The sequence below is a fragment of the Protopterus annectens genome, chromosome 9.part0 (genome assembly GCF_019279795.1).
Source record: "Protopterus annectens isolate FY-2018-M chromosome 9.part0, PAN1.0, whole genome shotgun sequence".
NCBI classification, from domain to species: domain Eukaryota; kingdom Metazoa; phylum Chordata; order Ceratodontiformes; family Protopteridae; genus Protopterus; species Protopterus annectens.
Genome location: NC_056743.1, coordinates 590,788,307 through 590,805,712, shown reverse-complemented (window position 1 = coordinate 590,805,712; position 17,406 = coordinate 590,788,307). Strand labels below are relative to the sequence as shown.

Here is a 17,406-nt window from a genome sequence, read left to right as displayed (position 1 = left end):
AGCTGACAGTAACTTTTTCTTTGTTTAGCCTGGTGAGTGGAGCATCAGTGTGCCCGAGTCACCTATGACTAGAGTGTTGGGTACGTTATGCCTTATGGGCTGTAGTTGATTGACACACTGCGTATGTGGGCTATGTGTCATTTGGGTTGTGTTGGAGGGTGGAGGTTGCTTGCATTTCTGCTTTAGAGGTCTCTGTTGTTTGGGCAGATTAGTACTGAGAGCCTCCGTGAATGTAGGTGTGTAGTTTGTGGTTCTGTGTGAGTGTGTGTGTGTGTGTGTGTGTGTGTGTGTGTGTGTGTGTGTGTGTGTGTGTGTGGTGTAGGTTTTGAGGGACTATGTGATAAGTGTGGTGCGATGCAAGTGTTTACCTTCTCCTCTTGACTGTCTAGGACAGTTTTTGGTAAAGAGAGCTTTGCTTCCAGTTTGGCTGTATAAGTGCATCTCTCACAGGTCGTAGTGTTGGGTGGTAGGAAGAGAGGGTTGTCTGTGTACATCAGGCAATTGCTGCATTGTCCCAAGATGCCCAGATTCATCAGGTAGACAGGAGAAAACACTGGGAGCTGACCTTTAGACATGAGGAAACTACAGTGTTATCTAAAAAGCCTATGGAGTCAGCATTCCCACAGCCTAGAAACAGTGATTCCTATCATACCTTGCCTATGTCTAGAGTTCCTTTGGTGGGCAGAGGCCTGCCACCAAAACAAGGGACTACCTTTCACACCACCCCCTTCTGCCCAAACCCTAACAACAGATGCATCAGACTATGCATGGGGGGCTCACCTGGCAGGGAAGTGCATTCAGGGCAAATGGAATACAAGTCAAATGCACCTGCATATCACTCAAAAAGAAATGTTAGCTGTACAGAATGCTCTGACAGCCTTCAAGGACTACATTCTTCCAGGACAACTAATGGTAAAGACGGACAACACCACTGTTATGTGGTACATAAATAAGCAGGGGGGTACACATTCTTATCCCCTCTGCAGACTAGCCATGATATTGTGGAACACAGCCTTGAGCTACCAAGTCCACCTACAAGCTCAATTCCTGCCAGGAAAATTAAATATACTGGCAGACGGACTAAGCAGAAACCTCATGGACCCACACGAATGGAAACTGGAACCAAGGATTTTCAACATGTTGACAAACGAATGGGGGAGCCCGGATATAGACCTGTTTGCCTCCCCCCAGAACTACCAATTGGACAGATTTTGCACAGGGACTCCCCACAAACAAGCCTGGAAAGTGGGTGCTCTGTCCTTCAGCTGGACAAATCAGTCTATTCTTCCCCCCGCTGCCTCTGATCTCCAAAGTACTACTAAAAGTCAAACAGGGCAAACCAAGGATGATTTTGATTGCTCCAGACTGGCTGCACCAACACTGGTACCCCCTCCTGTGCAGTGTGTCATGGTTCTCTCCGTGGCAGATTCTGCACCCTCAGCTTCCAACACTGAACCTTGCAGCCTGGCTAATTACTTAAACTTTCCCTTACCATCCCTCAGCAAGCCTGTGATGGATGTCATCCTAGAGGCAAGGAGGCCTAGTATTAAAAAAATCTAATGCTGAAAAATGGAAAAGATTCTGTGCCTGGAACCAGTCTCAAGGGATGAGCACAGCAGCACCCAATTTACCTCAGATTTTACAATACTTAACTGAGATGCTTCACAAGGGCTTGACTTTTTTCCTCCATTAAAATCCACGCCTCAGCCGTTTCAGCTCATTATAACACAGAACTTCCCCTCTTTTCTCATCCACTGCTCAAGCAGTTCCTCAGAGGGACCAAAAATTTGAGACCACCCAAGGAAGCGCCAACCCCAGCCTGGGACCTTAACTTTGTATTGGAGAAACTCACTTTACCTCCTTTTGAGCCAGCTGCTACTGCAGACTTAAAATTTCTTTCTTGGAAAACCGCTTTCCTTTTAGCAATCACTTCAGCTAGAAGGGTGTCTGAATTACAGGCCCTTATGGCAGTGGAGCCTTTATCTTTCATGCGGACAGAGTGTCACTCAGAACCAGTCCACCCTTTATGCCCAAGGTGGTATCCAGTGTGGCTCTTAATCAGTCCATTCATTTGCCAACTTTCTTTCCCAATCCACAGAACAAAGGGGAACGGTTACTGCATTCCTTGGATGTGCACAGACAACTTGGATTCTACTTGGACAGGACTAAACCTCAAAGAAAATCTGAACAACTGCTGGTAGCATTTGCTGCAGGGGCAGAGGGGAAGGCTATTTCAAAACCAATTATTTCTGAATGGATAAGCCATTGCATTCATTTCTGCTATAAGCACCATGGAAAACCTATCCCCCAGGGGATCAGACCTCACTCCATCAGGGCTGCATCTATTTCTACAGCCTTTCTCAGAGGCGTTTCTACCAGGGACATCCTAGAAACTGCTACCTGGAGTTCTGTACATACTTTCACCAAGCAGTATCATTTGCCAATTTTCTCTAAATCCAGAGCTGGCTTTGCCACTCCAGTCTTGCAGGGCCTTATAGCTGGCCCTAATGCTCTGTAAACTCCTTCTCCCAACCATAGTTTTGGGAATTTACCCAGATGTAATGACTGCAGCAGTGAAACACGAAGAACATAATACAGTTGTGTGCACTTACCATAAATGTAGATGTTCGAGTGTATTCACTGTTGCAGTCCTGGTTACCCTCCCTCCTGCCCCCTAACTTCTTTTGGCTATACCTCTCCTTTCCTTTACTATGCTTAAAAGCCTTTTTGGTGTATTTGCTTTTTTGTTGGAAGTATACCTTTGTGTTTTTTATGTTTAATTGATTCCCATTAGGGGGGCACCTGACATCTGGGGCAAGAAAAACTGATGTAATGGCATCTGCTGCATGTTTTATACCCCTGACGACCTGACGTCATGGAAGAAGAGACAGCAACCGACGCAGGACCCAAGACTTTAATCAGGTTGACTGAGGGCAACCTGCAAGCAGATTACCCAAATGTAATAACTGCAACAGTGAATACACTCGAACATCTACATTTATGGTAAGTGTACACAACTGTACTTTCCTGTTGCCCACTGAAAACAAACATTAAGACAGGGCAAGTCCTGGAGAGTTAGCAGATCATGATTGAGTGTGCATTTTATATAGAGGATTATAATTGGTTCACTGATTGTAACCCACTTATGTGTTTGAGACGTGGATACCGAGAAATTCACCTGTCAAGCATCACTGTAGAGGGGAATCTTGGCATCCACGTTGAGAACACATAGTACAAGGTTATTATCACTGAGACGATCATTCTTTATAGTGCATGGAGCATTATCTGCTCCATGTACTATTAGTTACAATGAAAAAATTGCAAAGTGTATTGTCTGCTCTGAAAGTGTAAAACGCTTAGCAATGCTGTGACAAAGGCAGTATAACATGCTTCATTATATTTACACTCACCTTTCATGCCTCTCTACTGTCTAGACTTTCGCAGAACGTCCAGTTTATTGTTTCACGTTTTTGGTCTGTTCCTTGTTAAATCTGTAGATTTTGAACAAACTACTGAGGACTGAAGTCATTAAATGGTGACGTACACTTGAATTTCAGGCCTCATGTTCTTTAGGTAAACATGTACTGTTATCCCTGCAATTCTCCTAGGAATTGGAGACAATGTTAAGGGTATGGTTAGTAGGCAGAAGCAAATGTTTTATTCTGCCACTGTCACTTGCTGGTCAGTACAAGCAGATTTTACTGCCTGGAGCTAGACCCGACCTTAAGAACATAAGCAGGTGGTGAATTTAAGGTTGGGTTGTACGCCTCTCTACCATTTATCTGGTTAGTCTTTTTCCAAATATCTGAGTGTAATCATCATGCTCCATTCACTACATAGTTTTGCTAGACGCTTAGTAGACTTGAATTACCTAGTTACTGTCATAGAGAATGCTTCATTACATCATGGCTAGATGTAGCTGTCTTTAGAGCAGTCAACCATGTACAGTGGATATAAAGCGTGTACACACCCCAGTTAAAATGCCAGGTTTTTGTGATCTAAAAAATGAGACCACAGTAAATCATTTCAAAACTTTTCCCACCTTTAATGTGACCTATAACCTGTACAAGTCAATTGAAAAACAAAAATCTATTAGAGGAAAAAAATATAAAAAACATACAGTAAGCTGGCTGCTTAAGTGTGCACACCCTTAAACTAATACTTGTTGAAGCACCTTTTGATTTAATTACAGCATTTAGTCTGCTTGGGTAGGAATCTTATCAGCATGGCACATCTTGACTTTGCAATATTTGCCCACCTCTTCCTTGAAAAAGCGCTCTAAATCGGTCAGATTGCGAGGGCATCTCTTATGCACAGCCCTCTTCAGGTCACCCCACAGATTTTCTATTGGATTAAGGTCTGGGCTCTGGCTGGGCCATTCCAAAACTTTATTTTTTTCTGGTGAAGCCATTCTTTTGTTGATTTGGATGTATGCTTGGGGTCATTGTCATGTTAAAAGGTGAAATTCCTTTTCATCTTCAGCTTTCTAGCAGTTGCCTGAAGATTTTGGGGCAAAACTGACTGGTATTTGGAACTGTTCATAATTCCCTCCACCTTGACTAAAGCCCCAGTTCGATCTGAAGAAAAGCAACCCCAAAGCATGATACTGCCACCACCATGCTTCACCGTGGGGATGGTGTTCGCATCACCAAAAGAAGTGTTTTTGCGCCAAACATACCTTTTGGAATTGGACCAAAAAGTTCAGCCTTGGTCTCATCAGACCATAACACATTTTCCCACATGCTTTTGGGAGACTTGATGTATTGTTTTGCAAATTTTAGCCGGTCCTGGATGTTTTTCTGTGTAAGGAAAGGCTTCCATCTTGCAACCCTACCCCATAGTCCAGACATATGGAGAATACGGGAGATTGTTTTTACATGTAGTCCACAACCAGTACTGGCCAGAAATTCCTGCATCTCCTTCATTGTTGCTGTAGGTCTCTTGGCAGCCTCCCTGACCAGTTTTTGTCTTGTCTTTTCATCAATTTTGGAGGGCCGTCCAGTTCTTTGCAATATCAATATTGTCCCATATTTTCTCCACTTTTTGATGACTGTCGTCACTGTGTTCCACGGTATATCCAATGCTATGGAAATTCTTTGTAGCCTTCTCCTGACTGATACCTTTCAGCAATGTGATCACTGATACTTTGTAAGCTCTCTGCGAACCATGGATTTTGCTGTAGCAGGCAACTGAGTTAATGTCAGGAAAATCCTTCTAGGAGAGCTGAACTTTATTTGGGGTTGGTCAGAGTCTCTCTAATTGATGACAGGTGTGTACCCAAGAATACCGAATGTTGTAATTTAAAGCAAAAAGTGCTTCAACAAAGTATTAGTTGAAGGGTGTGCACACTTATACAACCAGCTTATTGTACGTTTTTTATTTTTTTTTATATTTTTTCCCCTGGCAGATGTTTGTTTTTCAGTTGAATTGTACAGGTTATAGGTCACATATTAAAGGTGGGAAAAGTTTTGAAATGATTCATTGTGGTCTCATTTTTTTATATCACAAAAACATGGCATTTTAACAGGGGTGTGCAAACTTTTTATATCCACTGTATATAAAAATGTGTGTGTGTGTGTGTGTGTATATATATATATATATATATGTGTGTGTGTGTGTATGTATATATATATATATATATATATATATATATGTATGTATGTGTGTGTGTGTGTGTGTGTATGTATGTGTATGTATATATATATATATATATATATATATATATATGTGTGTGTGTATATATATATATATCTATATATGTATGTATATATCAGTTAAGCTGAAAATTATTTTAAAATGAGAACAGTTATTACTGACATACCTTATGTACAATAAAGTGGGAAAGTAGAAAAACATTTAAAATTATATATTACTGTATACGACTTTCTCTGCTGAAAATTAGAAAATTAAATATAGGTCAATCGGAGCAAATCTTAAATCATGGAATCTGATGTATAAAATTTGCACTAGCCATGCAAGCAATAAAAAGCATGCTACTAAATGACGATGAAGTGAGATTGTCAAATCTTATCAAGCATTGTAACTTGTTTAGATACAGATCAACACAGAAATAATTGCTAAAGTGACAGCTTTAGACTTGTAAACCAACAGTTACACTGTAGCATACCTCTTAGTGCAAGAAATCTGGACAAAGGTATGAAAAATAGGGACATATTTTATATATTGCTGTTTTAAACTTAGTTGCTAGAATAACAATTTATGTGTTAACATGCATTTTCTGATGGATGTAAAGTCTGAAACTCAAATGTGTGTCATTATTTAGCATTTTCAGTCCTCAGTGATTTGTCAGAAACCCCAATTGTTATGAGACAAACCAAAAATATGACGCAAAAATCTGGACATTGTACTCAAATCTGGATAGTTGAGAGGTATGTAACTATAGACACGACACTTTTAATCCAATCGTTATAGTGCAAACATGGCATTTTCCAACCCAAATTCACTAGTAAGAGAAAACCGTACTTTCCTTTGTCACACATTTTCATGCTGGCATTGCATCTCTAGTTGAAGTGATGTCAGACATCCTGTCATGAGTACATTTTTCAAATTTAAACTCTGCAGTCTGTGACTCAAGCACCATAGATTGCTAAGTAAATACTTAATCTCAACAGAAGTCTTAAAACATTGCATCACTGAATGCACTTCTGATATAAGGTGTAAACATTTTACTAATGTACTTTGTGAACACATGAGTAAGAACATAAGAACAATGATCAGTATGCATTCACTTTTCAAGCTATTGAAAAGGCAGAGACTTAACTTACCATGAATGCAGACAGTATTGGCAAACTTTACTTTGATCAGACAGGCCCCCAGATTTGAGTATTTTTTTTCCAAGGACAAAAATGATTGACTTCAACAGCTGGTTAAGCTTCTGGTGTCATTCTAAGGGGATCCAGTATCTGTCTGGGATGACATGGTCGAGAGACCATGATGCTTTGCCAGAAGTGGCCTGCACCTGTCACCCCTGGGATTCCGGATACTGGCTAAGGGTCTTGCTGCCCCTATAGTTCCTTTTTTAGGCAAGGTTCAAATGACAAATTCACCACAGTAACAGGAACAGGCAAGCAAAGACTGTAGGTAATGCTACTCAATGCTAGAAGTCTAAATCTCAAAATGCACTCCCTCGAGGCACTGTTTAAAATGGAGAACATCGATATCTGTGCAGTGACTAAGACCTGGTTCAAGGATCCAGAGAGCACCCCTGCATTACCAGGCTATAACTCGTACCACACTTTACGGCCATCTAACCTGGACCGGAACACCAAAGGCGGAGGTGTGTCCATATTCATTAAGGATATCCACACCTCAAAGCTAGTTGCTCAGCATAATGCATCCGAGGTTATCCAAGTGCAACTAACTCTGGGCAAAATTGCAATCCAAATTGTGGCTTGCTACAGATCCCCCACCATGCCCCAGGATTCCCACTCCTCTTTTCTTGATATACTGGAAAATATTAGGGTTCGTCCAAACACCCTAATAATGGGCAATTTCAACAACCCCACTATTAACTGGGAAAACTGCTCATGTACCAACTCCTTCGCTGAACGCTTTCTGGAATTCATAAATTCCAATGATCTGGATCAACTTATCCACACCCCCACCAGGGGCAACAATATCCTAGACCTTGTCATTACCAGCATGAGTGACCAGTGTTCCACACCCGAAGTCAACTCCTCGCTGGTCAGATCCGACCACAAGCTAATCATCCTAGATATCCACATCCCACCCCCCCAACACCCCATTAAGGAAACCATGGTAAAAAATTTCTCCAAAGCCAACTTCATGCTTCTTAAGACAGAAGTAGCGAACTTCCTGACACACATGCAGATGGACAGTACAGTTATGACTGCTGAATCCTACACAAATGCACTCTATAAGCACTTACACAAGTGCATGGATCGTGCTATCCCAAACAGAACCAAGACGCTGTCCTACAGAAAAAGAAAGCCAATCTGGTGGTCCCCTGCCATAAACAAGCTGTACAACAGAAGGAAGAAACTGTTGCAAAAGAGAGTAAAATCCCATGAGTGGAGGAGCTCCCTGGTCAGCCTCAGTAAGAAGCTGAGATTCCTTATAAGATCCTCCAAAGCTAGCTACGAAAACAAAATCGCCACTGATTCTAGGGACAACGACAAAGCATTCTATAGCTATGTCAAGAATCTCAATGGCAACACCCAGATCTGCTGAGTTACAGCACAACGACATGAAAATTACAGAACCAACTGATATTGCCAACATCCTGGCAGATAGGTTCAGTGCTAACTTTACCCCCCCTCTCACCCCCTAAAGGGCCCATATCTATACAGGAATAATGCAGAGTCCCTGTAATCACAGCTACGCAGGTAAAAGCTGCACTCTCTCTAAAATGAAAAACACAGCGTCCATGGGACCGGACAACATCCCAGGCTGTGTTTTACACGAACTTCAGAACAAACTGGCTCCCCACCTAAGCACAGTGTTTAATCATAGCCTTACATCAGGCTTTGTGCCCACTGAATGGCGCACAGCAACAGTTATCCCACTCCACAAAGGGGGAGCCATCACTGATCCTGGGAACTATCACCCTGTTAGCCTGACGAGCCTGGTCTGCAAGGTCATGGAACGTATCATCATGGAACTCATAAACAGGGACTGGTAACCTACAAACTCTGGACCCCACCCAGTTCGGGTTTGTGATAGGCAGATCATGCCTCCTGAACCTGATCGACTTCTTTAGTCACCAAAGCTGTAGATGAGAGTAAGGCAGTTCACACAGCCTATCTCGACCTCGCCAAGGCTTTCGACACCATCCCCCGTTCTGGAATTATAGCTAAACTCACTAAACTAGGTATAAATCCCTACGTCACAAGATGGGTTGCCAACTGACTCACTGACAGAACCCACACTGTAAAAGTTGCAGACTCCAAACCTGACTTCAAACCAGTGACAAGTGTAGTACCACAGGGTTCAGTCCTGGCTCCTCTCCTGTTTGGTATCTACTTCTCTGAAGTACAGGCTAACACAGAAGGCCTTTGGCTAACTAAGTTCGCAGATGACTACAAACTAAGAGCCATAGTCGAGCCCGAAATGATGTGGACGTCCTACAGAAGGCCCTCACTGAGACAGATGCCTGGTGTCAGAGCCATGGCCTCAAGCTCAGTGCCAAAAAGTGCATTATCATCCCCTTTGGTAAAAATTTTGTACCCATGAACTACCACATAGGCGGCAGTCTACTTAACGCCAAATGTGTGATAAGAGACCTTGGGACACAGGTGGACAGTAGTCTCTCCTTTGATAATTACATCGCCACAATAGTCAAGAAATCCTTCTACGTGGCACACCTCATCACAAAAGGGTTCTCATCCAGGAAAAAAGAGGTAATTGTTCTCCTCTACTCGACACTCATTAGACCCATTAAAGAGTACAATGCCCCCTTTGGAATGGATTACTGGCCTCAAACAGATGCCCTACACTGACCGTCTCAAAAAAATGCCAGCTTAACTCCATAGCATATCGCCTACTCTTAGGGGATCTCTGCATAACATATAAAGCTGTATCAAACCCAGAGCTGTTAGACATGCTACACCTAAAGAAATCCCAATTCTTCCGAGCTACACACTCTAGGGACCTAAACCTTGTCACCACAATAAACACGACATGCTGGAGGATAGATTCCTGTCCCAGAGACTTCCTATACTCTGGAACAAGCTACCTATCTATGTCATGCAAAGTTCCTCCTTAGTACTCTTCAAGAAAAATTTTGATGAGTGGATGGGAAATAAAAAAAAAAAAAAAAAAAAAAAAAAAAAAATACACCCTGGGGATCACCTCTGTGGCTCTGCGTGACAGGGGCACAGGAAAATAACTTTCTTGGGTGGCGTAAGCTAGGGAACCTTGTTGACTAGGCTTACTTAGGCCCTTGGGCCGATAGCCTAGTACCTATGTATGAACCTATTTTTGAAAGGAAAGGGTTTACAGAGCCAAACTGCGAGTTGCTAGAAAAACTTTTCATATTTTTATATTTTCACTTTTATAGTTGGTTATATTAATTTTTATCTGAATTAATTCACTTGTTTAATATGTTTTGACAATCTCATGTGTTAACTTTTAATACTGTCAATTTAATGGTTTCTGTATTGCTTGTTGACTTGCAACTCACTGAGAAACCTATTGTCGAACAACTTTCAGTGAAGGCAAACTCCCTGAGAACCAATTTCCATAGGAAATCACAGCTGATGCACTTTCTAAGTATGCATCAGCAGTGATTTGCTTTCTTATGGGAGATTTTTCCCTTGTGTGACTGTGGAGTTGGTGTGTGTAAGTTGGGGAGAGGGATAGGGGGCTTGCCCGTCTGCATAAAACACTTAATTTTTTTCTTTTTTCATTAGGATGGTGTATCAAGAAGTTGTGCTAGGCAAGTTGACTTCTCTATTACTTCTAACTCAATGACATATGGTAGAAGCCTATTTAATAGACTAACCTGTGTGTGTGTGTGTGTGTGTGTGTGTGTGTGTGTGTGTGTGTGGGTGTGAGCTTATGTGGTACCTATTAACATCTTAGTAAAGTGCCACTTAATTAGTTTCTTTTAGCTGGGCTTTCCTTTGTACTAAGCTTAAAAAAACTTTTCTTAAAAAATGCAAGAAAGACTGAGCCTAGCCACAGCTAGTGGGATTTGCCTTTATTGGCCTGAATATATCCATAAAGACTTAAAGTAAAAGGGAGTGGACATTCAGAAGCCATGTAGCTGAAACGTGTCATGCCGTCAAGGAACCATTTGCATATATACCATGGACCTCCACTATTAGAGGTTTATTTTACTACACGATGAAGACTCTGGCTTGGATGGGGTTTTGCAGTTTTGAGTGGTTTGTTGTGTGATCTTTTTACCCTTTGGTTTTGAAGTTATAAAACCTTAAAAGACGTGCCTTTTTGGTCTACAGGCTTTAACCAAATTAGTTACACTGAACTGGTCTTCTGTAGACATATCGGCCATTGTGGTTGCTTTACCAGACTGCCTCAGAATTGTTTTCACAGAAAAACATCTCTTGACGCTGCAGTTTAGTCTTCAGTGCAAATTCTTATTGAATATTACCAGCTTCATAGTGTATGCATGCACATTCTTTTCAGAAAACTGTATGGCAGCATATTTTGCCCTGAGATAGAGTAGTTAAGTTAGTGTTTTTCTTCCTCGTCCCTATGTATTGTTTAGCTTGTACTGATTCCTCGTAAGAAGTGTACATAATGAGACGTGCAGAGACTTTTAGAGTAAGATAAAAGTTGCATGATGTAGTCAGCGTAGCATTTGTCTTTTGCAGCAGATACATAGGGTTTCACACCCTACCTCTGTGGCATCTTATGTTATGAGATGATTATAGTTCTGTGATGTCTATGTTACATCCACTGATATGAAGCTGAAGTCTTTTTGACTCTGAACAAATTGATTGCTTGGACAGAGAAGAGTTCAGGTGTGTCTGTTGTTGCTACATGTCTTTTACACCAACTTCAGTATGATAGTGAAGTCAGTAGAGGTGTTGCTGTATTTGAATGCTGAGCATCTGATTCCACATAAGGAAATCTGAAGTGGAAGTATCTCCAGTATATGGTTCTTTTGCAAGAGACATTCTGGAGGCTCCAGAGTGGTTGAGTACCTCATGTATCCCTCCCCCCATTAATAAACTTAAATCTGTTTCACAGATGGAGATATTTTAACCTGGCAAGGATGGACTAGTTAAACTTTTCTTGATTAATTTAACTTCTCTTTGAGTTTTAATTTTTGATTACATTTCTTAATGTGCTGGTAAAATAAGTAAGTGTTATTTTTGTCTTTAAGTACTGGTGTGGTTTGTAACACAAGCTGTAATAAGATCTGAGGACTATCATTTACCAGTATTTATATGTGTGCGCTGTGTCCAACAGGTTCCTGGGTTGAGCTACAAATGAATGGCAATGGCAATGATAATGGCTCTGGAAAAAATGGAGGCCTGGAGCACGTGCCTTCCTCGTCTTCCATCCACAATGGTGACATGGAAAAAATACTCTTGGATGCCCAGCATGAATCTGGACAGAGCAGCTCACAAAACAGTTCTCACTGTGACAGGTATAGCATAGACTATTGCCTTGAGCTTCACAGTTAATTCAGAAAAAATATATAAGTAACCAGTGAAAGGGTGAGAGACACTTCATTTATGAAGCTAGACTGTCACTGTTCTGCTGTGCTACAAATGTACTTCTGTTTTTTTAATAGGATTATTTCTTTTTTGATTAGTTGGATGTCATTTCATTATCCTTAGTTTTGTCAAAATTACTTGATTCTTCCTGTATGCTTTAGCTTACTCACTGCCTTATTCCCAAACCTTTATTACTTTGTTTTCCACTTACCTGATGAGAGTTTGGCCCTCTGGTCTCTTAAATGTGTGTCATTGTCCTTCTGAGCCCAATCCCTTTGATAAAAGGGTACCAATTTCTCAGGGAGTCTGTCGGCAGGAGGATGTAGGCCACATGTTTACAGGCTTGCCTTCTGAATTATTCATTGTGTGTTTGCTCTTAGCTAGGTTTTGGGATATTGTTGTACTTTTGTACTGCATACTTGAAGCAGGGCCCCACTGCACCATATTTGATTAAAGCGGTCTCTCACTTTTGGAAGTGTGGAAGGAAATGAAATGGTCCTTAAATTGTACTTTAACATTATGTCACCGTAGGATGCTGACACATTGAGCTTTCTCCAGGCATCTGGACCAGCTCAGTAACTGATTTCAGTCAGACATCCCAAGTCTGTAATACTGTCATCAGTACTTGTCAGTATTAATGGGCAGATCTTACTTTCTGAGGAAGTATGTCTGCATTTAGTCAAACTTCCTGTCTTTGGTATGAAATTTCCATTTAGTAACCAAGACTGATCTTGGGCATATGTTACTGTTATATTGTATGACACAGATTCTGGTTTCACACTATAATGTTCATAGACCACACTTTGAGCCATCTTTAGTTCTTCTTATCTTCACAACTGTCAGATGAATTTTGTTAAACTTGAGTAATTTTGTTAGTTCAACTACAAAGCTCTGAAATGGTTTCCATTTTCTTTTTCAAAAATTCATCACTTCATTGACTGCAGATACGATAGGCAAAGTAAGTCAATTTGTGTTCACAGAAGCATTAAGTAATACAGATAAAAAATTAGTATATAGTACATATGATACAGTACATCGCAATAGGTTATAGTAGAATGGATATAATGCAAGATACTTTTCCCTTATAGACTATAAAGGCAGTCTACAGAAGTGACCAGTTTGATAACACCTGCCATTTAGCTGTCAGATAAGCTCTATTATAAGCTGTGTGACCTAGGGTGAAGCAGAACCTACCATCCCTTCATCATTTGCAAGTCTAGTAATAAGAATTTCAAATCCTGGATAATCGGTGAGGAGGTCTGCTTTTTTTTTCTAGTTATGCATTTCTTGGCGAGAAGAAACAATAGGCTCCGATGTTTTTGATTTTTGTCTGAATCAGCATTTGCATTGCTGTAGCCAATCTGATCCGATTTTGGCACCTTCCTCCAGAGCTCTGAATCCAAGACTCTGACTCCTCCCTTACCCATAATTCCCTCCTACCTAACTCACCTCAGATCTCGTTTGCCACTTGTTCCATCCAGATGTGTGTCTGAGTGCTCTCATTCACGATAAATGAAAGATTTTCAATATATTCTTTCTTTTGACTCCTCTTTAAGTTTTTGTAGCTTAGGATACTACAGTGTTAACTGTTAGGGTTAGACTACTATAATATTTAAATTTAAGTATGAGAGAAATGTATTAAATCCTTAAAGTATTCTGTTGTGTTTCTAGATAGTTCTCTAGTTTTCTTATTAATAGCATTAGAATAATATACTGTTATTATAAATTACTGATGATGGGATTTTTGATGTTTTCCAAAGAAGTGCATTTTTGAATTGTGTAGTTAATAGTAAGAGTTATTGATGGTCTTCTGATGTCAGACAAACTTTTAGGTTTTAAAAAGCATTCATTCCCTCTCTGTGTACTAATTAGGTGCTGCTCTTTACTGGCAAATTGTGACATTTGTGCTGCTTTTGGTTCTAGAGCTATACAACATGGGAGGGAAAAACTAAGGCTTGCTTCCCCACAGACAGGGTTTTCTGCTACAGTTGTGTCTTCTAAGTCCAGACCGACTTCAACTTTGTCCAGCACAGGGAAGAGTAAAGAGAGAGAAATGGATAAGCCTATAGAGAAACCTAGAGAAAAGGATAAGTTTTCAGAAAGAAAGTCTGAGAAAAAGAAGTTGGAACAAAAAAGACTATGAAAAGGTCCCTGGATCAAAGCTAGTCTGTCAGATCCAGTGCCCAAAACATCAAGGCAGTTAGATCCACCTGTCATCCTGTTCCAAACTCCCTCTCCCTGAGCTACCTTTTTTTTCTGGAGCCGATTAGTTCTCTGTTGCAATTATAGTTACAAATGCTTTTCCAGGCCTTCTTCTGTAGTATCATCGTAGAGGTCGGTCCGATCCACCAGAAATCTTACAGAAATAGATGTCGACCAAATAATGAGGAAATTCTTGAAGAGACAGATCCAACCTGTGAATCCTCCCAATACCATTCCGAGGGGACAGTCTATCAGCCCTGTCCCATTTTTCTCTGATACCAATTCAGTTTTCGGAACTGGTTCACATGGGTCCAAACCCTTCCGTCACATCTCAGTCATATTGTACATTCCAAGGAATTTCAGCATTGACAATGTTCATTACTCTCTCAACTCCAATGTTGTTGGATTGAGTTGAGTTCATAGGTGTATACTAGGCTAATGGCCCTGGAGCCTTTACAGGCCTAGCCCTTAGACGTGCCCTGGCATCGTGCCACCCAACATTAGTTCCCAGTGCCTCTATCAAGTAGAGCTACTGGAATTATCCCAGGGCTGAACTTTCTATTTCCCATCCACTCATCAAGATCCCTCTTGAAGAGGGCCAATGAGGTGCTCTGCTTGACATGAATGGGAAGTCTGTTCCAGAGCATGGGCAGTTTCTGGGTTATGAACCTGCCCCTACAGCATATTCTATTAATTGTGGTAATGAGGTTGAGGTCTGTGGAGTGTGTGGTATGGAGGGATTGGGATTTCTCAGAGATTGACTTAGTAGACAATGTGAGACCAAGAATAGCTGGAGTTTTTTGAGTCTGTCTGTGTAGGACATGTGTTTAAGGCCTAGAATCCTCTTCGTGAGGTACTTTTGTTGCCTTTCCAGCTGTTGCATGTGTCTAGTGAGGTACATGCTAAGTGGGGCATTATACTCCATGATTGGCCTAATGAGGGAAGAGTAGAGAGAGAGATGATTACCTCTTTCTTCCTGAATGCAAAATGCTTGGTAATGAGATGTGCCACATAGAAGGATTTTTTGATTACAGTGGCAATGTGGTGGTTGAAGGAGAGGTTGCTGTCAACCTGTGTCCCCAGATCTCTTATAACACCTTCAGTGTTCAGTGGATTCCCATTGATGTGGTAATTAGTGGGAACTGAGTTTTTCCCAAAGGGGATGACAATGCATTTTTTGGCATCAAGCTTAAGGCCATGGTTTTGACACCAGTCATTAGTCTCGGTGAGGCCTTTCTGTAGGATGTCTACATCATTTTGGAAGTTAATAATGGCTCCCAGCTTGCAGTAGTCTGTGAACTTGGTTAGCCAGATTCCTTCTGTGTTGGCCTGGACTTCTGAGAAGTAGATTCCAAATAGGAGAGGACGCAGGACCGATCCCTGTGGGACTCCACTCATGATTGATCGACAGTCTGACTTGGAGTCCACTACTTTCACACTCTGGGTTTTGTGAGCCAATTTGCAGCCCACCTAGTGATATAGGAGTTGATGCCTAGTTTGGTGAGTTTATCAATAATTCCTGAGTGGGCGTATGGTATCAGAGGCCTTGGCCAGATAGAGGTAGGCTGTATGAACTGCCTTGCCCTCATCCACAGCTTTGGTGACTGACTCAAAGAAGTCAACCAGGTTGAGCAGGCATGATCTACCGTTCACAAAACCAAATTGCGTGGCATTTAGAGTTTTGAGATTCCCTATATCCTTGTTAATTAGGTCCATGATGATGCGCTCCATAGCCTTGCATATCAGACTCATCAGGCTAATGGGTTGATAATTCCTATGGTCAGAGGGTGACTGTAGCAGTGTGCCTTTTGGTAGGGACAAAGCCCTGAGATGAGGCTGTGATTGAACAGGGCACACAGATGTGGTGCCAGTTGACTTTGTAGTTCATGTAGAACACATCCAGGGATATTGTTGGGTCCAATGGAAGCTGTTTTCTTGGCCTTGGACAATGCAGCTTTAACCTGTGCTGCAGTAGTGCTGGGTGCCTGGCAATCCTCTGTTATTGTGATTGGTCCTTTATTGTTCCGGAGCCAAAGCGCTGGCATCAGTTTCCCGGTGGTGGAGTTGACTCCGAGATTATCAGAGCTGTTTCTTCCTCTCATTGCTTTGGCACTCGACAGCTCAGGTCTGAGGTCTGTTTTGGAGATCTCCCGATTGTTGTGGGGAGACTTCCTGAATCAGTTGACAGAGGGAATGTTTCCTTGACTGCACTCATGACATTGGCATTTTGAGACTTTGGAAAAGGCATTGGCTGGGACAAGAAAGCAGATGCATGCACCAAGTTTGGATCCGTCCCAACTCCCAGTGGGACCTCTTCCTTATACCGATCATTTGTATTTACAGGGACAGCCAGAACCCATAAGTTTTGACACTACTTGACACTCAGGTTCCCAGTCTAATTCCAACTTGTCTCCACCAGAACCTCAGAGGCATGCTCCTAGGAAACAGCTGTGCAAATAGGAGCTCTTCTGGTCAGTTACTGAGGACACAGATTTGGATGAGGGCAAGGGTTTCCACAGATCCTACTGGAAGACATCACATTTGGAGACATCCTGGAGTTGAAAAAGCATCAGGGGAGGTTGGTCCACTGAAACTGCTTCCCCAGATGAATCTGTGTTTCTTGAAACTTTTGGGACAGGCTCATATGCTTCCTGGGTGGTTCCCCATTCAGATGTCCTCATAGATCTCATGGCACATAGTGGGTAGGACCATGATCTTATAGAATCAATTTACAAAAAAAACAGACAAGATTTTAGTAACCCCAAAAGATAGAAAGCACTGAATGAAGAGATCCCCAGTAGATGCCTTGGTAGTAGCAGTAGCCACAAAGACATAGCGGTCTTTGAGAGTTCTTCTGTCCAGTCCCCTAACAGAGAGCAAGGGGCATTGGACAGATGAGGGATACGGGCGTATATTTCAGCAACCTTTACACTCAAGAGTGCTGAAATACGTTGCACACTTAACCCATTTTCAGCGGTACTTGAAGGAGATTTCCAAGTCCCTCTTGGGTAACTTGCCTTCTAATGTTCAAAAC

At 41.7% G+C, this 17,406-nt stretch overlaps 1 protein-coding gene across 1 annotated transcript in view; it reads left to right on the top strand.

Annotated features, from left to right (window-relative positions):
• The window catches only part of BNIP3L (BCL2 interacting protein 3 like), a 648,530-nt gene that overhangs the window by 106,277 nt on the left and 524,847 nt on the right, over positions 1–17,406 (top strand). Inside the window, exon 2 of the mRNA XM_044083137.1 lies at positions 11,920–12,100. Within this exon, the coding sequence (XP_043939072.1) occupies positions 11,920–12,100 (181 nt within the window). The remainder of the gene's footprint in view (positions 1–11,919; positions 12,101–17,406) is intronic.